Genomic DNA, 25148 nt, shown 5'->3' on the forward strand with positions numbered 1-25148 from the left:
GAAGACATAATGAGAGATTCCTTACCAAGTTCCCAGCAGCACTGTCCTTGAAAGGCCTTGATACCTCTCACGTTCCTTGTGCCTCGTGTCTCTAGACCCATAGTACTGCTGGTTTGCCCCTTCGGGAAGGCAGGCTCCGGATGGGGTTTGGAAAAAGGGACAAAGCACAACCCTGCTGTGCTCTGCAGCAACAAGTTCAGCTTAAAACTAGTCTTAAAGCTCAGAGAAAGTAAAAATAAAAAAATAAAATTAAAAATCACAGGTACCACTTGAAAACGCTCTCCTGTTGCCTACTTGTTGCAGGCGCTGGCAGGTGCACAGAGGCAGCAGCAACCTGTCCGGGAACCCAAGGGACGGGCGGCGCTGAGGCCGGGCAAAGCGGCGCAGCCGGAGCACGTTGCCGCCAGCCCCGCCGGGCCGGACCGTGCCCCGCCGCCCCCCGGGCACCGCACGCCGCGGGGGGCCCCGGCGCGGCTTGCGCGCACCCCGGCCTTCCCCCGCCCTGAGACACGCGCGTCCCCGAGCACGGGGGGGCACCTTTCCCCGGGAGGGGAGGGCACCCGCCCACTCCCCGTCGCTCCCCGGGGACAAGCCCACCCACGCGCGGCAGCGGCGCGGGCCCCCAGCCAGCCCGCGGGGCGCGCACCTGCCCCGCGGCAGCGGCGCCGGCCGGGGGCGGTCCCGGGCGGGGGGCGGAGGGGCGGGCAGGGAGGAGCGGGGGGCGGGCGCCGCTTGCCGCCGCGGGGCTGCGGCTGGGCTGGGCGCGGGCGGGCGGCCGGCGGAGCGCTCGTAGTCGCGGGGAGCGCCGGGGCGGTCGGCCGGCGGGCGGGCGGGAAGGGAAAGCAGGGCAGGGCAGGCAGGGAAGGGAAGGGAAGGGAAGGCGGGCGGGAGGCGGCGGCGGCGCCGCGCTCGCCCCGCTGCCCTGGATGACGGGCGGCCGGTTCGACTTCGACGATGGCGGCACCTACTGTGGCGGCTGGGAGGACGGGAAAGCCCACGGCCACGGCATCTGCACCGGGCCCAAGGGGCAGGGCGAGTACGCCGGCTCCTGGTCCCACGGCTTCGAGGTGGCGGGCGGCTACACCTGGCCCAGCGGCAACACGTACCTGGGCTACTGGGCGCAGGGCAAGCGCCACGGGCTGGGCGTGGAGACGAAGGGCAGGTGGATGTACCGCGGCGAGTGGTCCCACGGCTTCAAGGGGCGCTACGGGGTGCGGCAGAGCCTCAGCACGCCCGCCCGCTACGAGGGCACCTGGAGCAACGGGCTGCAGGACGGATACGGCGTCGAGACCTACGGGGACGGAGGTGGGCGCCGGCGGGGGGCGCCCCGCGCGCGGCGGGGTCGGGGGGGCGCGCCTGCGTGGGCGCGCGCGCCGCGGGCAGGGCCCCTCCCCCCAGCCCCGTGCCCGACCGCCGCCCTCACACCGGCCCCGGGCGCGGCGGCCGTTTCCCCGGCACCGCCCGGCGGCCCCTCAGCGCGGAGGGGTCTCCCCCCTCCTTTCCCTGCCCGGCCCCGGGCGCCGTTCCCGGCGGGGAGCGTGCTTCTCGGTAGTCGGCCTCGCCGTCCCGGAGGCCGCGCTGGCGGACGGCTAGCGCCACAGGTGCCCGGCGCTTTCCCCGCCCCGCTCCGTGAGGAACCTCCCGGCCCCGGCCGAGCGTGAACGGCCGCGCCGGGACGCGGGCTGGGCTCCGGAGCGGGCGGTGCTGCCGGGCTCGTCGCTTTCTCCCGGCCAGCTGGTAGAAATCCGCATTACGACTGCCTGCAGACAGCTTTCCTTTTTCTCTGCTGAGGCGGCTGCCGGGCTCCCCGCCCGTGATAACGATAACCGGGGCCGGCAGCGCCTGTCTCGGAGAGAAAGCAGGCAAGCGAGCTCGCTGGCTCTCTGGCTTTGCACCGGTTTCCTGGTGAAACAGCAAGAAGTTAATAAGCGAGCCCTTGCGCCCTGGCTTTATACACCCAATACGCTCGGCTTGTAAACAGGACGCTAAAGGTAATGAAGTGGGTACGCAACCTGCGTAAAATCGACGAAACTTGGGTCCACCCTCCTGTAATAACTCATATGTTATTAAAATATAGTATAGTTTTAAACACACTGTTCTAAGTACAAGCTGTGTTGTGAAATTACACAGGCCTGCCTCTCACAGCCATCACCACAAAAAAGCAAATGTTTCTAGGGCTGAGGTCCCGGTAGGTGTGCAGAGAGGATCGGGCAGTCTGCCCTCCCCTTGAAGTTAGGAGCGGTCAAGAAGTCAAGGTTCAATAAGGTCACTTAGGACTGGAGCTTATTTGGGTAGTCAGTTACAGTCACCGTACCGCTGTCATTTCATGCACTGCACGAAAATGCACCTGATATTTTTGAATTCATCCTCTGCTGCTGTAATGTCATTGGCATCAGTGGAAGTGCCACCTGCAACTTCTGTGGAGTTGCTCTTCAACTTGGTTTGTTCCATTGTAACGGGAAAAGCTGGTCTCAGTTTTAGGACTAGAGAGTTGTTGGGTTTTTTTTTTTTACAGAAATGCTGCTCGCTTCAGCTTTGAGCAACGTGCTTAGGTAACATGCAAGAAATAGAATTTACCAAAATCAGAGGTAATGTTCACATGATGCGACTAAAGGACTAACCCACGTATCAGATCTCTTGATTGACGCTGTTGCTGGTTTCTTCAAGGAATTTTGGTAAGAGATTTGTGGTCAAACTTTCAGGATCATGTCAGAGAATAGGTATTTTTCTGTTAAGCAGAAGAAGAGATGTTTTACAGTTGGGGTCCTTTTTTTCCTTTCCGAAATACAAAATGTAGCGAGTTGGGTAAGATTCATTTCCTTCAGAAAATGAAATGTACTGTGGTTTTTGTACATTGAACTCTTTTAATCCCCTTGTTTATACATATTTGTAGCTGTCTGAAAATTGTTTTCTGGTGTGTAAAGTTCTGATGCTCAAAGTCAGCTGAGATATGTGTTTGGGGATTTTAAAAAAAAAAAAACAAACAACAAAGCATGAAAGAGATCAGAATTTTAGTTTCACTTTCACCACACAATAGACTTTTCAATATTTATTATATTTGTTTTGGCTAGTAAATTAGAAGCTGAAGAATAGGTGAATTTGCAGCGGCTGGCTGTCTTTTTTTTTTTTTTTTTCCCCCCCCCTTCTTCCCCCTTCTCTTTCTTCTTTCCGGAAAAGTAAATTGCTGTTCCAGTAAATCTTCTAGGAGTGATTTTCTCAAACTAAAGTTCCTTTTATCTTTTTCTTTAGGCTTCTTGTGGAATTTTTAAAATCTCTATAATACTGAAAATTGGAGGTAAATTCTCTAAATGTTTAGACTTAGACCCCACAGGAAATCCTTTGTCCGAAACAGCATATGAAGTGTGCAGTTTACACTGTAAGATTTTTAGTCCAATTAACTGAAATCTGTTACCATGGACCCAGTCTTTTACGTGTTGCAGTTCATATGAACAGAGGGAGTGAAGTCCCATTGATTTTAATGAAAGTACTCATGAATGAAGCAAAGCAGTACGTCACAGGTGTTTGCAGATGTGTTTTTGTTTTTGTGCTCTGGGTACAATAGCTGTATTTGTACACCAGAAGAATGTCTGAAATGTTTTTAGAAGGAAACCAGATTTACATACCTGTCTTTAACATACTGTGAAATATTTGCAGGAAAGTTCTTCCTTTATGTACAACCTGAGAATACCAGCATAGGGGAATAACTGTTTAGACTATGCCAACTGCCAGTTTGTTTTCAAGCCCACTAAATCCAGGCCTCTTTGCTGCTATTTTTTTTCTTTTCTGTTTTTTTTTCTTTCCTTTCCCCAATATGTTGTTTTAAAATGCATTGGTGGTATTAGATGTCGTTGAGGGAGGGAAGAGGAACATAAGCATTGACAGTGTTCCTCGGTGTTTCTGCATACACTTTGCACGACATGAGTAATATATGTCATGCTGTGTTTAAATGCTTAAAATTGTCAGTCAGTCAAATCTCTGAGGAAAACACTGTGAATTATAAACCATGATCCTCCATTCATTGCATGGGCTTATGCTAGGCCTTCAAGTGGCCTGTCAGGTTGTTTCCTGCAGCGGTCTGGACTTTTGTGCCTCCTTTAAACTCCCTAGGTTTTGTTGAATCTGTGTGAATCTGCGAGCCTGCCGGAGCATTTTTCACGGAGGGAGTAAGGCCTAATTGGAAACTTCAGTATGTGTAAATTAGTTAGCGGTTTATGGTCCTGCCAACAATAGCAATAACAGGCATCTTGCTGTAAGGTTGTGCGTTGTCGTTCCGCAGAGGTCAGTCAGTGGCAAATGAGTCCTTAAGCAAAGGTCATCAGTAGTACGTATGTTCACTGATTTCTAAGAAGTCTTCTTTCTAGATGTCTGCTTATCTAAGTCTGAAAAGCATGCAGAAATCTTGATGTAACAACAAATTTGTTAAACTACAGAAGATGTAAGTAAAGGATAAGAGCAAGTGGAGTAGTGAATAGGTCCTTGGCCTCCCAGCTTTTTCACACAGCATAGTTTTAAATTTTAGCCGCAAGTAGGCAATGACATTTACAGCTGTAAGATATACTGAGGGTTTTTTGGGAGGGATGGCACAATGTAACTCTAAGGAGGCAGGTTAGGAAATTATACCTTACAGCAACTTGCCAACAAAAACAGAAGCAAAATATATACTTTCTAATAGTGCTCAGGCTCAAAATATGAACACCTTTTCAGGGGAACCAATTAAGCACCAGGTAGATGGTCAGTAGAGCGGCTGAATGTTTCTTCAGTTACAAAGGATACCAAGCCTAGCTTTTAGAAAATTAATGTTGAACAATGTTACTGTTTTATGGTCAAATATAGTTTTAAATTAAATTGGTAATTACATTGTTAATTAAAATTTTAACAGTTGACCCTTACTGGAACTGCTTTGAACAGTCAGTTATAGTAAGAAATGGGGAAAGGTGTGTTTGTTGATAAATCATTCGTATTTATATCTATATAGAGATAGGTAAATATTGCATATGTTTGTGTCTTCATATATGGGAAAAGCTTTTTTTATCATGTCTTATATGCTGTAGTATTTAATTATATTGCAATATTAACGTACCTTATCTTGCGTATTTAAAGTTTTCTAAAATTTCTTCTGTTGAAGATGATACAGTTAAGAGTCTGATATTGTCAATCAAATTACTGTACAAGTCTCTTGTATCTGCATTCTGGACACTGTCCTCCATATGCCATTAAAATATTTTTCCTTTAAAATGTGAGTTGCAAAAATCAAGGAAAATGAGTCAGCTTTCTAGCACTAGTATCAGAAGACCTTCCCTTAATGGATTTGTAATGACAGAAGAGATAGTTGTTACCTGCAAGACTGCACAAAATTCTAACTAAATATCTTTGGTACTTTCTGAGGACCAATTCACTATGAATCTTCCATTTTCTCATTGACTATTTTCTCTTTAGAAGAAGCTGGCATTGATTTTATTTCCCCACTAGAAAGAAAAATCGGACAAGTAAATAGCACATCAGTTGTCCTTGTTTTAATGCCCTTATGGGCAACAGCGACAGCTTCCACGTCTTTCCACAGAATAGTGAAAAATACAAGTCCTAAATTAATTAAGTGCTTTTGAGCTTTGCATGTTTATTAATTAAATCAGAATATTAGTAAGAAAAAAGGCTGACCTTTTGTACTTTTTATAAAGTTTCATGCTGAAATAAGTTGATTCTACTTCGTCTGACACTCAAATAGCAACATGGAGAGCCATAATTATGAGTTGGTGCTCTAATGTAATATTGTGGTATAATCAAAATCAGAATTAGATTTATTATTTTTAAATGAAATTAACTGGTGCAGAATGTTAGACAGATTGTTGTACGTAGCAGTAAGTATACATAGCCAGATTCATAGCTCCAGCATATCAGTACGATACTAGTGGGATCCTACATGTAATTATGGAAAAAATGTAGTCAATTATGCTCATAAAATATTAACATATTTCTGGGAAATGTCTGTTTAATAAAGAAAAAAATGACAATGTGACTGTATTTTTGCAGTATTTACAGAATACGTCATACCAGTGCTTTGTGCTCATACTTCTATTTGTTCTTCTCCATATGCTGAGTTTTTTAAAATAATCATGTTTCTAGATTCAGCACCGTTACAACCAGTGCAGCAGTAGGTATCCAGGATACAGAGAATGAGAAAGAAGCTAAGGAAGTTGTTTGTTTGTGTCAGCAGCCATCTGTTAAAACAAAAACCTTCCACTTGGTAGAATTTTCTACCAACACAAAATAGTTATGTTGTGGAACCTATGTAGGATTACATACTAAAGAAAGCACACTTGGCAAATTTAATTGCATGTTAACATTGAAATATAAATTAGCAGAAGAGGTAATACAGTAAAGCAGTAATTGATAGATAATTGACATGTACACGACCAAAATAGTATGCTTATACAAAGGAGATCGAATCTCAAAGCAAATGAAGCTTTGAGCTACATCTAAAACTGCAGGTATTTCACAAATATTTTCACAAAAATTTAGTCAGTCACTGAATTTGACATTTGATATTTAGTTCTCTGAAGAATAGTTTGTAATAGGTGCTCCAGTTAAAGCAGATCAAAATCAAAGAAAGATATTTTAAAGATTGCTTATTCATCCTTCCGTAAGAATATTCAGACTCAAAATAGCTATTAAAAAAAAAGAAAAAAAGCGGCGCTAGGTGGGCGAGAGACTTCATTTTGAGGAGCTTAAAGCAGTTTAATGGGAATTAGAGTGAAATGATCTTAGAAAGCAAATTATATCTTGTATTTGCTGGTTGTGGGGTTCCTGGCACCTTCCTTTGCAACATCTAGTACAAATAGCTTTCAGAGACCAGACGCTGGAGTGTGTATCTCATCAAAATGAAAATGCCTTTTGAGAATACAAGAAAAAAATTGTCTGCGGTAGTAATCTGATAATGCTGGGTTTTGGTTCAGATGCAGCTTTGCATGTATTCCATTACATGGATATCCATGACTTCTCATATCAAATACCATGTTGCTCTTCCTTATATTGCTGTTTAAAAAAAAAAAAATTACAAAAATAGTTATGATTGCAACAATGAAATGTGTTTATGATAGAATGGTGTGCAATATTCTGTTTATTACTGCCTTGTCTTTCTTACGTACTGCAGAACAAATGGAAGGCAAAAAAAGTGCTAAAGGATTAATGTTTCTGATCTTTCTGTCACAACATAATGCAGAATGCAGTGCCATGTTTATGGTACTGGGGATACCAAAAAGTGTTGATATCAGGAGTTCATGAAGAGTAACATAAACTGAGGTTTTGTTCTGCCATTCAAGTACATGCAAAAACTTTAAAATGTTTAATTTTAGAATAGAGGTTTGTAACAGTGGATCCAAAGGCCCATCTGAAGACAAGACAATTTGGTGGATTGTCAAATATGTCCTGACAAGGAGAGGTCTGTAGTTACCTTAAACCCGGGATAACAGGACGTTTACTACTCCTACTTGCTCTTTCTGTGAGCAGCTGGAGGCAAGAGCCATGAGTGTTCTGCTCCCTCCCTTCCCTCCATCCCTGTCTCCCTCCCCAGCTGACTGCATATAACGTGGCTCTGCTTCTGCTGACCGCGTCCCCATCTGACCGCCTTAAAAAGGTGTTGAGGGAGTCCTGCTTTAGAAATTTCTCTTGAAAATTTTTCCATGGGCAGATCCATTCAAAAAATGCTTATGATTATAGCTACTGTGTCTTAGTTGCCAAAATAAATTACTTCAGCTGGGAAAGTGAAGGCTTTGTTAAGCAGAAAAATAATTTATAAGAAAAACAAGCAAGAAAAGTAGTTTATCTACTCTGTCATGTGCTGTGATTTTTCTGCATTTCTTCTTACCAAAACCAGAGCTGACAACATAGTATTGCCTGTAGCATACTGGATGTAGGGTACTAGGTCTTCTACAGCTTCCTAAATTTAATTTCTCCTTATTACTTTAAAAGGTACATACCAGGGGCAATGGACAGGAGGGATGCGACATGGATATGGTGTACGTCAGAGTGTACCCTATGGCATGGCGACTGTGATCCGTTCACCCCTCCGAACATCTCTAGCTTCACTTCGAAGTGAGCAGAGCAACGGCACTGTTCTGCACGACGTCACTTCAGACAGTCCGGCTGGAACAAGAGGAGGTTTTGTGCTCAATTTCCACAGTGATCCAGAAGCCATGGGCATTAAGAAAAAAGGAGGCTTATTCAGAAGAGGATCCCTTCTTGGTAGTATAAAACTTAGAAAATCTGAATCTAGGTCATCGATATCTAGCAAACGGAGCTCTGTCAGGAGTGATGCTGCTATGAGCAGAATTAGTTCTAGCGATGCCAACTCTACAATTAGTTTTGGAGACGGTGACTGTGATTACTGCCCTATGGAAGACCATGTTGATGCCACCACTACAGAAACCTATATGGGTGAATGGAAGAATGACAAGCGCAGTGGTTTTGGTATTAGTGAGCGTTCAAATGGCATGAAATATGAAGGAGAATGGCTAAATAACAGGAGGCATGGATATGGATGTACCATGTTTCCAGATGGCACCAAAGAAGAGGGAAAATATAAAAATAACGTTTTGGTCCGTGGAATAAGAAAGCAACTTATACCAATACGAAACACAAAAACTAGAGAAAAGGTGGATAGAGCAATAGAGGGTGCACAGAGAGCAGCTGCCATGGCAAGAACCAAAGTGGAAATTGCAACTTCAAGGTATGTTATTGAAAAATATATTTGTTCATCACTGAATTTGCAGAAACACAAATGTGTTACAATATGTGAGCTCTTATTGTTGACAAAAGACTCAAAAGTGCAAGGGCGTAAATGTTGTCTTTAGTGAGTACTTGCTCACCTTTCAGTTTCATATGCGTAACTCCATTGACTTTAGTGACGTTACGCATATGAAACTTAGAACTTCAACTCATTTGAGTAAAGATGTTCGTGTATGTTCCATAATATACTGTGAAAGTAATTTTCCACCACTCATACATTTCTGCTTTCACTCAAGAGCTGCTGCATTATGCCTTTAAACCTGTTTGGAAAATAAAACTGGTGAGGAAACATAAGAGCATGATTTGGGGGATGTGAGGTGAAGATTGAATATCTTCCCATAAGCATGCTCCAGTTATGCTTATTGTGTTGATGATTTTTTTGGGTAGCATCTGAGCATCTCTGAAGTTGCCCATTTGACATTGAGCATCTTAAGTTGCATCTGTTTATCTGAGAGACTGTGGTATGAACAGTGTAAGAACAATGGTCGAGGCTCTTGTGCTTAGAGGTTGTTGATTTGGTTGCCAGGACAGTATCTGCCAAAAGAGTTCTGTATGAGGACTCTCTCATTTTGGAGCATGCTTCTCCTGCAGTCTGAATTCATCTGGATCTTATGACCACCACTTCAAATGGTGGTAGTCATCTTCTCCCCACCCCCCTGCCAAGTGTTTGGGATGGGAGAAGGGTACAGGTATTAGTAGGGGGGAAGAAATGTTGTTTTCACTTTGAACTCCTAACCAACAACCAAGCAAAGTTGTCTGAAATGGAATTGTTACAAATTAAATCAGTATAGACAATTTTAATATGTTTTACTATTAAGTCTGAGAGCTCTTTAAAAAGCTATTTAATTTTTAATGCCTTCCAATAAGTTTCTGTGGCAGTTTCTCTGTTGTTGGTTTTAGTTTGTTTCCCCAGGCAGGCTTTTCCTGAAATATGCTATGGACCAAAAAAAGAGCCCAGAAATGTGCACGAAAGAAAATCTTCATGCTATTTTAGAAAGAGGATGTCACATTACACTTAGAGCTGAACAACTGATTCCTGATTTAGCGTGGTCAGTAGTGTGTGCTCAGTGACTATCCTTTTTCTGACAGTCATAAAGAATACAGAAAAGATGGAAAACTGCATAAGTGGGAAAGCTTGAATATATGGATGGCTCATTAGGTGAGACACAAACATGAAGAAGTTAGGTTCTTTAACAGTACGCTTTCTGAGCACTGGTCACCTAAGTAACTAGAGGGTAGCATATACTCAATTACTTCTATAAATATATGTAAGGCATTATATGACAGCATACCACATTAGCAAAGCAGAGCAGTAATAGCTAACTTTAAGAAATTACTGGATCCCATTCATGTTCTGTCAGTACATAAGCCCTAGTTCTGAAAAAGTTGAGGTGATGGGATGTGTTGATAGGGTGAGTCACCACTTTGAGTCCATATAAAGCTATTAAAAAGCTGTAGTCTGAGACCATTAGGTTACAAGGCACAGTGTATGCACTTCCTCTTTAAGAAGGGATATGTCTCTGAAGTGTTTTGTTTGCTGTTCCTTCCTTTCAATTTTAGGTGAAGAACAGAGTTCAAACTGCTTCTTTTGGAACAGTCCATGAAAACAACGTTTATTTCTTGAAAATATGTTTTTGAAAGTGCAACAACAGAAGGCATCAGTTGTAGTGCAGCTGTGACCGTGGGCTATTCCTTTGGTTTTTCAGCTGAGAATCTCTCTGAAACAGTCCCATGACTACCAGTACGGATAGCAAGGTGGCAGGTTCAGGTTTCCTCTCTTTTAGTAGCCTTTGCACTAACTGTACTGGCACTGAGTCAAAGGCAAAGAGACCTGACACCTAGTCAGGCAACATCAGGCATAAAGATTACATTAGTTTCACTTGCGAGTGCGTGTTAGATGCACCTAGTAAGGATGGCACAACCCTTCCCATATCACAAGTGTTCAGAACTGCCTTTAGTATCAACCAGTGGGAGCAAGGCCATGGCGTTATGTGAACTAAGGGACTGTCATACTGGCAGAGTCAGTAGCGCTGACTGTCTAAAAGCCAGATCCATCTGGAAGAGATTCTAGGAGAGCATTGAGAAAGAAACTTCCACTTCGGACGGTTGCTAAATTCTAGGCTGACCAGATTGGTACGGTTTCAGGATGAGAGAACTTGCTTCTGTCCCACTGAAGCTTGAGGACCAGTATTGATTTGTGACTGCTTTTTTACCAAACTGATATATTAATAATTTATTAATCCTTCAGACATTAGCATTCCTGCAATGTCTTAGATGAATGTGCGGATGGTGGTCTTGTCTGTTTCCTAATGATCACTACCACACAGAAAAATCCAGGAGGAGTGCCTTTTTTCATTTCTCTAATGTGTAATACAAAGGTGGTTCTGCCCATGTGGCATAACCTCACTGCACTAGTCTGTAAAACCTTCTGTGTTTCTGACCTGGCAGATGTCACCAGCAACACGTGCTTACTGTAGGTTTCCATTCCCTTAGTGGAAGAACTCTCCAGATAGAATGTTTCTCACCCCAAAAACCATCGAATGTACAGGTTTCCATTCCAAAGACCTCGAAACCCTGACTCTCAGCCAGAGAGAGAGTTCCTTTTCCACGCAACTTTGAGTTGTATGCTGTTCTTTGTGTATTGCTTATTCCCAAAATGTTTGCTCAGCCAAATGAAACCAGACCATACTCCTCTTCATAGCTCCCTGCTGGTCATGACAGGTTTGGCTGGTAGTTTGACCTGTGACAGATGTCCGCGCAGTCATCAACAAGACCAACCACTGTTTTGCTTTATATTCCTGATGTCTTTTTATGTCTAAAAGTCCTCCTTAACAATCTGTGTAGTCTTCTTTAATCTATCATGGCAGTTTGGTGTGCAAAGAAAAATCTAAAAGTTGCATTAAATGTTGCTTCTCTGAGCCTGAATTTACATTGGCTCCCGTGACTCAGCCTTTGGGTTTTTAAGGCATTTGTACTGAGGTGTTTTAGATGTAATAGCAGCATTTCTCAAGAGATAGCAGATCACAAAATCATGTGATGTATAGAAAGCTGCTGTATCAGGGAAATAGTTACCAGCCTCTGCTACACAGATCTGTATCCAAAACAGATTATAAATTAGCAATGAATAAAAACGCTTTTAAAGTGATAGCACAGCTTAACAGTCTTGATTGTGTATTATAGTTTTACTAGCTGTATTTAAGACAAAATATTAAGGTGTAAATGTAAAAATCACAGAATTTGAGGAATTTCAGAAGTATGTTCAATATTTTTCCCTTTTAAAATATTAAAAGGCTTTTTTTTAAAAAAAATCATTATTATAGGCAGTAATTAGGTCAAATTCATCTTTAATCCATTTGTGCTAAAAGCAGTCAGGTTTACTCTATATGCTTTTTGGGGGGCTTGGTGTCTAAAAGGAAAAGCTACCTTTCAGAAATTTTTAATAAATTAATTTCTCTGTTATTTCAAGCACATGTGAAATGCTTCAAATGCTGGAAGATGTACATTTGGAAGAGCCCTTTGAAAGATATTGAAAAGCCCCAATGTCCGCTCAACCAAGAGTGAAATAGGAACTTGTTTTGAGGATATCAAATAATTCTCACAGTAGGGATTTTGAACTTCCTTTTCATCGCTGTCATGTATCTTATTCAAAGGAGTTATCCCTTTGCAGTTCAATATGAACAAGAATTATATTAGAGCACTTCTTTCCTAGTATGAAAATCACTTAAGTTCTTATTACAGGAGCTATTTAGTGTATTTTATTCACTTTGCCCTCATCAATACTTATGATGGTATAAACTGTAATATTTTTGGAATTAATTTTCAGAGTTTGAACATAAACTTACCTTCTAATACTCAGTATCACTGGGTGTTTTTAAATGTATCTGTCCTGTAAGTAAATATGTAGCACTGGAAGCAGAAGGAATGATGTTAGTTTACATAAAACCCTTCATATACCAGATTCTTTCTAGAAAAGTCAATATTAGGGGTTCAGAATTGAGCTCTCCGAGCCAGGCCTTTTTTTTTTTTTCTCCCTTTGGATTTTTTCTAGCTAATGTTCAACTAGAAATTCTCCTTTAAGTGTTGACTCTCTGAGGGGAAAAAAACTTTTCAGGGACACAGAGGGGCAAGATAAAAGTACAGTAAGAGTAAGAAATATGAATCAGAAGATATTATGTGGAGGGAAAGGGCAAAATAAATAAAAAAAAAGTTTTCTTGTTGATATTTTCCTTATACTCCATTGATCTTTCAGGTCATAAAACAAGCAGGTTAAAGAATTTTATCTTCTTTTTTATTCTCTTTTCCACAGAAGCTAAACACTTTTAATTACTCCAAAGTTGTGAGTGAGTTTTAAGTAAGGTGTACTGTCATAACATGCTGTGAGAACTTTTGACCACCTTAAAAGCAATATTGTAATGGGGTTTCATTACATGAGCACCTGAGGTTTGGTGAAGGATAATGGTGCCTTTGTGTTAGGCACTGCACAAACAAATTACCCCCTCTAGAGACCTTGCAGTCTGGGAAAATGGCAGTGCGCAACAAAAGGAAAGAAACAGGCAAAAGACTGTGAAAGGACCCGAGATCAAGATAACAGTAAAATTAATATCTTGCAACTAATAAGATAGAGCAGTTCCTCCTTGTTAATTAGCTGTCTGTGTTGAGATAGCAGTGACTAGCAAGCCTCTAGTCAGGAAGACCTTTTAAGGGGAGCTCTGAAGGGGGATTCAGCAGTGTCTTTTCTGCAGAGATTTCTTTTTCAGAGTAGCTTTTTTAGACAGCTCAGTTTTATTTTTAACATGTTTGTGTCCAAGTCCACAGATGCTATGGCTTAGTTTCAGCCTTTGTTTTTTAATAGAAACTACTGAAACTCTGGGTGTGATCCTGTGTCACGAGCAGCCCGCTTTGTTCTGCGTGGCTGCGAAGGAGCCTCGAGTTGGTGGAGGGGCTGCAGGAGGGTTGACTTGGTAGCAGAAACCCAGTATAACAACATTTACTTCATTTGGGAGTGAGCCAGCTGCCACAGCCTGAACTTTCTTGGGTCCCGGCTCTCCCTCACTGTCATAGTGGCCTCCTGGAGCCAGTAGCTGGCTTGTGTAATGTTCCACGCTGAGGACAATTTAGAGAACTCCGATTTTCCCCGAGGCCTGGCCTGGCGCTGCCCCAGCCTGGGCCTGGGCCTGGGCGCTTAGCGTTGGCTTCAAGTCACTAGGCAGCACCTGCTCCTGAATGGCGTGGCTCAGTTGTCCGCCCCAGAGCACTAGCGTTTGCAGTACAGCGGCTATATAAGAAACCACTGCTTATATTTTTCATAACCTCAATGCAGAGTAAGTTTCAGTATGCTGTGCTGCATGTGGTGGGTTTATGTGAAGTGTGTGGAACCGTCAGGAAGGAGTACTAAATGGCTTAGTAGCCAGTTCCTTTGTTGCATTCATTGCCTTGTGTGACCAGTGCTCTCAGCTTGACCTGAACAAGCTGTGATTTCTAGGGAGAGCTGGAATTATATGCATGTGGGAGTATAGTTTGTGTCCACACTAGATGGCAGCTGCCAATCATTCCAAATGGCACTGAATTATGTGCACCGGACACAGCTTTCCATGATGGATTTAGCTGACTCTACCAATCTCACTTTACTCAAGAAACTAAACTGGACACTTTCAAGACTAGTGCCTCACACATCTTTGAGATGCTTTACTTATTATAGCTGAAATATGAACGTTGTGTTTAGGAATAGGATCCAACAAATACCAAAGGTATTTATATAAGACTGCTTGCTTTAGTACAAAGAGCTGCCTTAAGTTCAAAACAAAATCAGTTTTAATCATTTTACTACATAGTCTATTTGAAGATAACAAATAAAATGCTGTGGTAAAACTTAAAATAAATCTTGAGCTACTATGGATAGTAATTTTAATGTTAATTCTGCGTTCTTTAGAGGAAACCATATGTTCCTTGAATCTTGTGGGAGTTATAGCACTAACTTCAGTGGGGCACATTTTCACTCAGATTTCACAAACAACTCATTGGTAAAAGAATATAGGCTTGGACTGTTCCTCTGTTATTTGTTGGGGGATGAATAATACATCTGTTTGAAATATACAAATTGTATAAACATCGTCACACAGATTTGCTTTCTTTTCTTAGTAGAAAAGAATTCAGATTACATGGCTGAAAATACACAAAATTACTCCTGTACTATCCCTCAGCTGGAAATTTAACAAAGCCTCAAGTATTTAACTTTTTGATCAAATTACTGATATCCAAATACACCTACCTGCAGCCATAAGTCTGAATAGGGATATATTTAAAAAAAAAGGCAGTTCTGGAGTCTAGCCAATCTTACTTTGTATTTGTATTAGACATAGAATTGTTACCCCAGGGTTGCTTTTCTAACTTGTTTAAAATCAGGAGATGACTAATATAAGATTGAAAATATTCTCTGCTTTCAAAACATAAATGAACCGACACTGCACCACTGCTTTTAAAATAACCATCTAAGAAAGCCTTTTTTTAATACACAAGCCTTTTTGAAATGTTTCTTTGTTCAGATGGGTAAGGATTTTTTTCCCAGTTTCCCGAATATTTAATTTAGGAGCTGAAAGAATCTTTACAGTGGCAGCCCAGCAGATGTATATGAAAACACAAATGCTTTTTTTTTGATGATACTGAGATATACTAGCAAAAGACTAATATTTTTTGTAGCCAAAGAAGATGAGTTGTTATGCAGATTCTCGCCTTAGTTTTTACACAGCGTCTCCGTTTTGATCTATATTACAACAATTGTTCAAAAGCTAAGCTGCAAACAGCATCTGTCTCTATTGACTTTCAGGAGGGTTTCTGTGATGGAAATAAATCTCCATTTAAAAAACAAAATCTGGATCATTTGTACTGGTTAGTCACATATGAACCAGAGTGTAAAGCCATTAGACTTACATTATTGATTGCTATAAAAATATTCTCAAAAACAAAAAGATATTTTATATTTCTACTGTATTTAGTACAACTACCTACATATGGCTAGTAGTACTAGTCAGAGCTTGAGTAATTTAGTTGATGTTTTGCTCAAAGACTAAACCAATTAATACAGAACCTTCCCAGCTTCTTTCTTCAAAGAAATAAGAAAACATGCTGTCATCTATCTATAACATTGTTGATCAGTATTCTACAGAGTAGGATGTTTTTCAGTGAACAACTACAGCAGAAAAAGTCATTTAAATTATTTAGTTAATGCCCCCTATGTTGATCTAATTGTATATTTCCCAAATAATAATTGATTACTTTTCTGAAAACTGGTGTGGTTCAATGAGTAATGCTGTTTGTTTGAATACTAATTGATCAGTGATACATATTATGACTTCTGTTCTTTTTTCTGGCGATTAATGCATTTTTCTATTTTATATATCTAATAGATGTTGGTACATATTTTCATACACCAACTTGCTTTCTTTTGCCTACCTCACTATTATTTTCCTCTTTCATTGCTGCTCTTTTTGTACATTGTTACTTTTTCTGCTTCTTCGTTCTTCTACAGTTTTCTGCTCTCATTGTTGGGGGAGGCAGAGGCGCGGTCTCTTTGTGGCTAGTGTCCAGGAGTAGACTTCTCCTTATGAGCTTGTCTCCCCTCAAACCCATGTAAATGTTTAACATCTGCAACAACCTGTTGATTATTATTGTTGTCCTCTTTAGATGTTTTCCCAGTTCTACTACACAGATGTAGTCTCCCAAGAGCTCATTCCTGAGGTCACCTCAAAGCCTCTTACTCTATATGTATGAAGTTAGAGTTGTTCTGCCTTGCACATCACTCTTACACTTAAACTGAACTTCATTTGCCATTTAAAAGTGATCAGTGAGTTTTGTGCAGCCCTTCTTTGCAGTTGTCCCTCAGACTTCTCTTCTGTAACACTGACATTCACAAATTCTGCCACTTAGCTCTTCACACCTTTTCCCCAGCATTTATGAACGTCATGGATTCTCAGCCCTGAGCCCTGTGGATATCCAGTGATGAACCTTCTTGGTTGGGAAAAACAATTGTTTAATCCATCCCATTATAATCAGTTTCTGAACTAATTTTTTATTCGCTTAAGCATTTCTTCTCTTTTTTTTTATCTTAAGTTCCTCCACTTAGTTTTTTAAGAGTTTCTGGTGAGGAATGCTACACTTTGGTCCTACTACATTAAAAGCAGGGATTGATGGGAAAAGATGTGTTGTACGTGAAAGCCAGAAATTTCCTTATTAGCGTCTGGCTAATATGAAATCAGTTAAATGTGAGTTCTCAGCTCTTTTGTTCTAGGAGTTTAAGAAGAAAGGCATATACTTCTCTTTTCTCTTACCACTCTGAATCTGGTAGGCTGCTGTTAAGGCTTGTTTAGTTATCTTACTGCTGTAATGCAGCACCTCCTCTTTGTGATTGCCTCGGTTACTGGCATATATAAGATGAGGGAGAGGTCATTTTGCTGCTGCTTTTACAAGATCTTTCTTTCTCTGAATTTTTAAACCACTTCAGAAATAAATGTGTTGGATTATGTCTTACAGCTACGCAAAAGGACTTAAAATCCAAATGTGGAAACAAGCGAGACTCAAAGATTTTCACTGTTGAGGTCATCTTTTGGCAGATATGGGCATGTATCATACCCCTGATTTGCTCTTATTTGGAGCTAAGTTTTCATACCTGTTCATGGTTAGAAACTTGACTTTCATAGGGAAAAGAAATAACACCAATAAATCTTAGTTATGACTAAGCTGAAGTGACTTCACGGGAACTGGTTCTATGTGTGTACTCAGCCCAAGTTCACTTTTTAAGCTCCGTCACTTACAGGAATTTATGATGTCAATTGTATAAGCATCTTAGGAATATCTTGAAGACAAAGAACATATTGCCAAGCAGTAGGATACAAAATGTATTTCAGGAATAATAAGGGAACCAAAAGTTAAAGAGTGTGAGTCAACAGATGCCAGTTGTCAGAATGCTTTGTGCAGATGCAGTGGTGAACCACCTTAAGCATTTAGGTGTCTTTTTCTTATGTTTACTGTCTGGAGTCCTGCTTTTACCTTCACTTATCTTGACCAAGGGCTTAATTTCAATTTTACTGAAAATCCAGTAGTTATGCACGTTCTGGAATGTTCATAAATGTATTACCATTCATAGCATTGTTTTGTGCTTCAGAGAACAGTATGTTTCTGGAAATTACAGATTAGCGACAAAGGTGGGAATGGCATTTATCAGTTCTATAAGTATCAACAGAATAGATAAGCTGGTGACCTTTCCTGATATTCAAAAATGTTTCATTTGTACAGATCTGTTGAAGTAATAGTTGATAGTTTCTGGTGAAGAGGCTTTCCCTTCTCATGGTGGCTGGATTCCTTGTGCAGAAATAATTCATATTGGGAGGTCTAAGGTTGCCAGGCATTCAGACTTTCTTAATGGTGCAATGTACAAGTAGGACTATTGATATAAGTAGGTTTATATTCTCAATTGATAATGAATTATCAGAAAAAACTCATACTGGATGTTTTACAATCTCAAGCGATGTTTGTTAGGGTATGCCACATCAGTGAAGAGTCTGTTTTTTTTTTCTGAAGCAGAGTTTATACCTGTTTCAGAAACAGGTTTTGTTTAAAGACTGAAATGGGACAAATAAAAATAGTGTATATTTTGTATGCTCAAAATTTAGATCACCTGCAAAAAATCTAGTCATATTACTTGTTCATAATGGAACTTTATCAAAAATATAATTTGCTATATTACTACTTGTTATGAAGAAAAGACACTGAGCATTTTCATGTCAAAGTCTGTATCTGTGATACGCACAGATGTGATGCATTTCTGATGGAAAAACTGCCTAGTGGAGCTCCTGGGATGAACGTTTGTTAGCAGAAGAATTAGAAAAGTGGATAGCATTTGGCTTTTAGCTTTGCTGGGTCTCTGGACAGTGAATGCAGAGAGCAGTTAGTCAAAATGACGGTTCTGAGTAAGTTCACTAAGGAGTTTGTGCTAAATTTGATTTGATGTTTCCTTCAAATTTTAGTTTTTTAGAATATGCTCTAAATGACTTTCAACAGTTCACTCTTAAGTTCCAACTTTGAGATGTAATGGATATTTGATTTGAATTCATCTGTTCCGTGCACTTACAATGATTAAAAAGCTATAAAAATGGTCTTGAGGTCTTGTATAATAGTTAAGTTGAGTTAACTGCTGACAGATACAGTCCCTGCATAACATGATGAACTTTGGCCGTGGACCTTAGTGGTGAGTGGACAGTATGAAAGAGCTGATGTCTCTTTCAAGAAGCTCAGAATACAGTACAGATAGGTAAGCTCTCAGAAATCTCTGATACTTTGTTATACACCTAGATTTTTGCTGTTTCCAGCAAGGATAAAGCCAGACTGGGATCCTTTTGATATAGAACACTATTAAATTTTGGACCAGTATAAAAAAAGTCCTCAGAAATGTTGAATTGTGCCCTGGTGTTTGAGTAGGGGTTGTACAAGTGTTGGTCTGGCAAAACCTGTGAGCTGGCTTCCTCACAGCAAAAGTCCTTCCATTTATTTGCTATTTCATAATATATTTAATCAGCTGTTTGTAATAATGCAGGCATTTTTGGTTGACAATTTAAAGAACATCCTGAGTCTTCATAAGCCAGTCTGAGAAAAGTCAGCTTAAACTATTTTCAGAAACCTTGCTTGCTTGTTCAAGGCCCCTGACAGTTTAAGGAATTCTATTCTGCTTTCAGTACATCCAATCTGATACTTAAAAAGATACTTTTCTCTAAAAAAGAGAATGAATTTGCCTTGAATTTGCCGGTACGTGAAAATGCATGTTTGAGTGGTGGTATAACCTAGCATTGCTTAATCCATTCAAGAAAATAGTTCTGGTTTTGCATAGAAATGCACTTTACAGAGTTATGGTGTCAGTTTCCTCTTGGATTATCTGCTTTTATACACTCACTGTTAAACTTAAAAGCATTTGATATCATCTGTCTGACCCTGAAACCGTTTATTGTCTTTTCCTTAGTAAAACTAACTCGCATGTTCAAGATGTTCTGATCTTTTACTCTGTTCTTTGACACTGAATTGTCTCATTTTCCAAGTAGAAGTTTCAAGGGAGATGGAAATTGAACTTGCTTAGGTGCAAGTCAGCTGAGGAAACAAGCATTTTGTACGCAACTCTGATATTTCCGTCTATTAATAACCTTTTAACAGTTAAGTCCACTGTATTTTGTTTCAGATTAGAGTAAGGAGTGTTTTAACTCAGGTTATTTTTTTTCAAGCATATTTACTGTTCGGAAAAATATTTTTGGTGTGCTTTGCCCCTCCTATTCCCATGCTTTCAGTTTAAGTATGTTTTGTTCCTTCCAAGATGAATATGAAGTAAAATATAAGGGGAAATGAATAGCAAGATTCTGTTAATATCCCCAATAGTAAGCATTGTAAACCCACCTTTTCTTAGTTTTCATAGTCATATTTTTTTGTGAAAGATTTTTAAATACATCAGGAATTATTACTTAATATAATCATTTAACATTAATGCAGCAACAGTGTAGTAAAAAGGAGCTGAGAGAAAAAAATTGAAGTCTTGCATTTTAGAGCTATTATAAAATTATATTAGTATCTCTTTATGGTTGCTTTACTGTCTGTTCTCCAAAGAGTACTGTTTTTTTCAGAAAAAGTAGAAGTTGCTTCAGGATTCCCATGTAGCATAAACTTCATAGGTCACTCAGAAATTGCCTATACACTTAATTCTCTATTTGCTTCATTATCTTGAGGTGTCATCAGCTTGTTTTGCATTATGAGATTGCTGTTTGAAGCGTTTTTGTGAAAGTTTTCCTTCTTTGTTTTAGCTCTTCTGTTCAATTATTTATGTGTAAATGTCACACATTCCCAACCACTGATAAGCCTTGCTTAGGAATGGATACTGTCAGGAATAATTTCAGATACTTTTTTATTTTCTAGAAAATGTAAATTCCTTGTCAACACCCCCATGTTTTGACCCTGTTATTGCTATCAGCATAATGCATTTTCTTCTGTTGGAAAGAAATGCATTAGATGGATTAGCAAAGCACTAAAAATATCTTTGCTTAACCACCAAATTATATAACCATCCAATTTCTGTTGGCTGCTGGTCTCATGCTGTGGTGCATTTTAGAAATCTGCATTTTACAGCACATCAAGTGAAAAAAGTTTTTGGTTTATATTAGATCTTTTTTCAGAGTTTCAAATATATCTTTATATATATATATATATATATCATTTTTCATTCAAGAGGTTAAAAGTAGGATTTACTGAAAGCTTCTGATAACTATTGTCACTTCAAAATTTGAAAATAGTGCTGCTTTTATACGATATATTCCTCTTTTTTTTTTTTTGGTCACTCTGGGGCAGTATGTCTGATGTATTCTTTGGGTTTGTGGTTTGTTTTGGCAGGGGGGTATTTTTAATGAATAGTAATTTAGATCAGATCCACTGCTGAGGGCCATGGTACTCTGAAATAAGATGTCATTTTTCTAGAAAGCTCTTTACGTATGCAAGAGAGGATTTGGTCACAATGACCAGCTGTAGAGCTAAGCGTCGTCTTTTTTTCTGCACTTTCTGTATCATTTGAAAGAAAGGATTTTCTAGAGTTAAATCTATTCCAGAGACCTCTGTAAGGAGAGAACGAGAGGAAAATTGTTAATCTTCCCTTAGATTAATTAAATCTTTGTCATTTCAAGATTTTTCTCTACATTTATCTTAAAGATCTAAAGTGATTTATCTCTCAGTACGCTATTCCAGTACTTGACTGTATAAATAGGACTAGTAGTAAGTTGATGCAGCAACTCCAATTCTCTTTGCATTGGTGAATGAAGAAAAGAGGCTCAATTTAAACGTGTAGGTAATTGACTGAAATGCTCACCAAAAATGTTTGTGATGAGATAACTTTGTAGACTGCTAGCTTGCTTTTTATTTCTTCATGGCAAAAAGCTCATGTTGTACTGCAAAGGAACTGTTGCCTGTGGTCAGGTTCCCTGCGATAGGGCTGCGAGATTTTGTTCTTTGTGAATGTGACAAGACAAGTCCGCTTGTATCCCAAGGTCAACCAAGTGTCACCTTAGTCTGTAGTTACATCCTTTCCTGCTGTTTGTTTTTCTATTGTGTAGCTGTAATGAAAAAGAAAAAAAACTGAATGCCTGAAAAAAGGAAATGATGCCATCAGAGCAATCCCTTTGCATGTAAGGGAAAAGACTCCACATGTAATCAGCTGGCTAAAGGGCATGAGAACATCCTGAAAGGTAATTGGGCACCTTTTGTTGGAATGCTCTGGTATATCCTATTAACTTGTTCAGTGTTGCTCAGAAACAATGCCTATAGACAGAGGCACAATACTAGGCCTTTTTCCCTTTATTCAGTGCCAAAAAATGCGGTTATCATGGTATATACAGCATCATCTTAAAGCTAGTATCGTTTATGTACTGCTTCTGGAGGAATATGTACACAAAGGGTTCAAACTTTCCTCAGCAAGCTTTTTTGTGCTTTCACCCATGATGTTCTTTACAAGCAAGTGGGAGAAGCCTATGCCTTTTTCAGACCCTTCGCAGAGTTCATCTCTGCAGTCATGTGTCTTGTAGAGTACCAGTAGAGAGCTGAAGTTGCTACTATTTGTTTCTGACTGAACAACTTACTATTGCTCTTTTATTTGCTCTTACTCCACTCTGTCTGGAATATTTGTCTCCACGTGTTCCATCTCATCTTTTAAGTTGTACAGATTCTGGGGCCTGCTTACCGTGTATGTTTTAAATGACTGAAATGGTGGAACCTAGTCTACTTACCATTGTGCAAGTGTTAGCAAAATATATGCACTAATAATAACAGCAGCAATGAGAAGATGATTTGCTGTGGGGGTTTTCTTAGAACTCTGTTGTTTTGTTTAAATCCAAGAATATCGTCTTCAAAAGCACTGTGCTGGTGAGAATAAACAAGTTTTTTTCTCTCTCTCTCTTTTCCCTGTGACTTACCAGGAAAGAAATCACAGACTTCTACTCTTCAAGTCTCTAGTTTCTTCTCAAAAGGAAATAACTAGTCTCTGCCCATGGATGTTGGGGTGTATGCAATTGCTGCTAGCCACTAGAGGGAATGGTATCAAGGCATTATGGTTGTCTCTTCTGCCTTTCTACTGCTGAAATATGGCTTAATATTTATGCCAAAGAAAATAGTCACAGATTTTTATAATTTAAAAAAGAAACTTAGATAAGAGGATTATGTTGAACCTAGTGAATAAAGCAGTGAGTTCAAGCACAAGCATTTTAAAGTGGAAGACCTACCTTCTTCAATAGCAAGAACAAGGAAAGATTGGCATGATTCAGATTCTGGTATTTCTAAGTGAAAGCAGGAGAGTTTCAATAGGGGGGAGCCTTGTCATGCATAGGAGTGTATTAATATTATTAATATGAGAAAATTCTTTTCTTATTAAATTGATCTAAAAATTACAATCTGAATGGAGAGAATTTTGTGGAATTTTAATATGAAAAGACTCAAATGCTTCCATATTATAATTTGAAATAACCTGCCCTTTCATGATCCTGAAGGACACTTTAAGGTCTACTTTATTAATCCTAGAGGTCAATTATGCAAAAAATGATAATGAGACTATGGTAGTAAGGTAAGGTGTTTGTTTTGCTGCTTTTTATTGTACCTTTCATTCTGAAGGAATGAGCTGACTTTACATGCTCTGATCAGCAATTCATCATTGCTGTTACTCGGCTAATTCTGAAGTGAAGAGAAGCTGGAAAGGAGCATACAGCTTGCTGCTCAGCAGATGAAGGGGGAAAAATTGGTCAAGAGTTTTTAAAAAACTCACCTTCCTATTAAAATACTTCCTGTGATGTTACTCTCTTTAGGAGCAGACGAAACATCACTTTCTAAAGTTTTAATCAAAGAACAGATAAATGGCTTATGGTCCATTTACCCTGTAGCTTTGGAGGATAAAAGTGTGAGCTCAACCTGGCAGGTTTTTAATTTATTCTTCACATAATCCATTGGTGAAATACTAAATGTTGGTCATGCTGACATCAACAGCAAAAGTCCCACTGGTTCCAGTGATAGCAGGATAGCACTGATGAACAGTGTTCTTGTGAGCTGCATGTTTTGTGGGAGTCACAGGCAGTTAAAAGGCCAAAGCCAAGATACTAGAAGTTCCCAGCTGGACCATAAGGGATAATCAAGTACAAAGACAGGCCAGTTACCACTGAAGGAAACCTTTAGGTTCTCAGTATGCTGTCTTAGGTGTCCACTCTTCATAATTCCCAGAAAAACTAAAATTCAGGGCTTATTTTATAAATTGCAAAGGAACTAATAAAACTTTCTGAGATTTAGTCCTTCCCCTTTGCAAACAATGAAGCTTCTGTAATGAATCTGTATGTCACATTGTCTGCTGTTACTCATGCTGAATGCTATGCCATTCTACACACTGTCGCAAAAAACTCTGGAATTTGAGTATGGTACAGCTCAATATGAGTAAGGGTGACAGAATTTATTCTGGAAAGATAGGTCAGCTCAGTTGCTGAGGATATCCATATTTCTGGAAATCGGGGCGGGGGGGTTGCTTTGAAAAGCTTAACTGAGGATGCAGTTTTGTGTTTTATTGCTCTACTAGAGAATCTGGTTTCTGGATTTACATATCTGTGAGAAAAATTATTAACAGATTACATGGGTTTGCAATGGAAAAAGCTGATTATACAGGTTGCTGCTTCTTACTTCTTTTTGCAGTGCAGCTGCTTTTATATTGCAAAGATCCTCAGTGTACTAGTTAACCAGATAAAAGCATCTTATCAAGCATGATCTGTTTTCCTCAGCTTTGCTTGTTTGGCGCATGTTTCTGGAGGGTCATCTAGATCGTAGTGCCAAACTTCCTGGCTCGGTGCATGTACCGTTTACCTAGTGGCAGGGAATGCTTGGTGGCTTACTGCATATGCAATACGACAGAGGCTTCCAAGGAAAAAGAGGATGCTGGAGCCATTCAGGCAGCTGGCTCCCAGCTGTGCTTTTTCCCAAAGGATCTTTAGGAGCGGGCATGGCATGTGCTGTGAAGTTCTGGTAGTGGCAGCCAGCCAGCCTTGTGATAGAGGCAGCAGCTCTGGGAAAGACGATGATGAGAAGTGGGCTGCTATTACTTCCAGAGTAATTCAGTCAGCAATCTGCCTGTGTGCTGCTCTTCCCCGGGTATTCGTCCAGCCAAGACCCCAGCCCTGGGTTTGGTGAATTGGCCTGGTGAGCTGTGGATGCTCTCAGGCCACAGGCTGGACATTAGTCCAATGGATCTGGTACACAGCAGAACTTGCTTATGTGAGTTTACTTCCCAAGTATGCCACAAACTTCAGTGTGACCTTTCAGCAAATTAGTTA

The 25148-nt window shown here is 40.2% G+C and overlaps 1 protein-coding gene across 3 annotated transcripts in view; it reads left to right on the top strand.

Annotated features, from left to right (window-relative positions):
• The first annotated feature begins 882 nt into the window (after positions 1 to 882).
• Positions 883 to 25148, top strand: part of JPH1 (junctophilin 1) — a 92432-nt gene continuing 68166 nt past the window's right edge. For all 3 annotated transcript variants that reach the window (XM_076329533.1, XM_076329534.1, XM_076329535.1), the window contains exons 1-2: positions 883 to 1305; positions 7966 to 8722. In XM_076329533.1, coding sequence (XP_076185648.1) covers positions 927 to 1305; positions 7966 to 8722 — 1136 coding nt within the window. In that variant the 5' untranslated portion in view covers positions 883 to 926. The remainder of the gene's footprint in view (positions 1306 to 7965; positions 8723 to 25148) is intronic.

Source organism: Aptenodytes patagonicus, chromosome 2 (genome assembly GCF_965638725.1).
Source record: "Aptenodytes patagonicus chromosome 2, bAptPat1.pri.cur, whole genome shotgun sequence".
Taxonomy (NCBI): domain Eukaryota; kingdom Metazoa; phylum Chordata; class Aves; order Sphenisciformes; family Spheniscidae; genus Aptenodytes; species Aptenodytes patagonicus.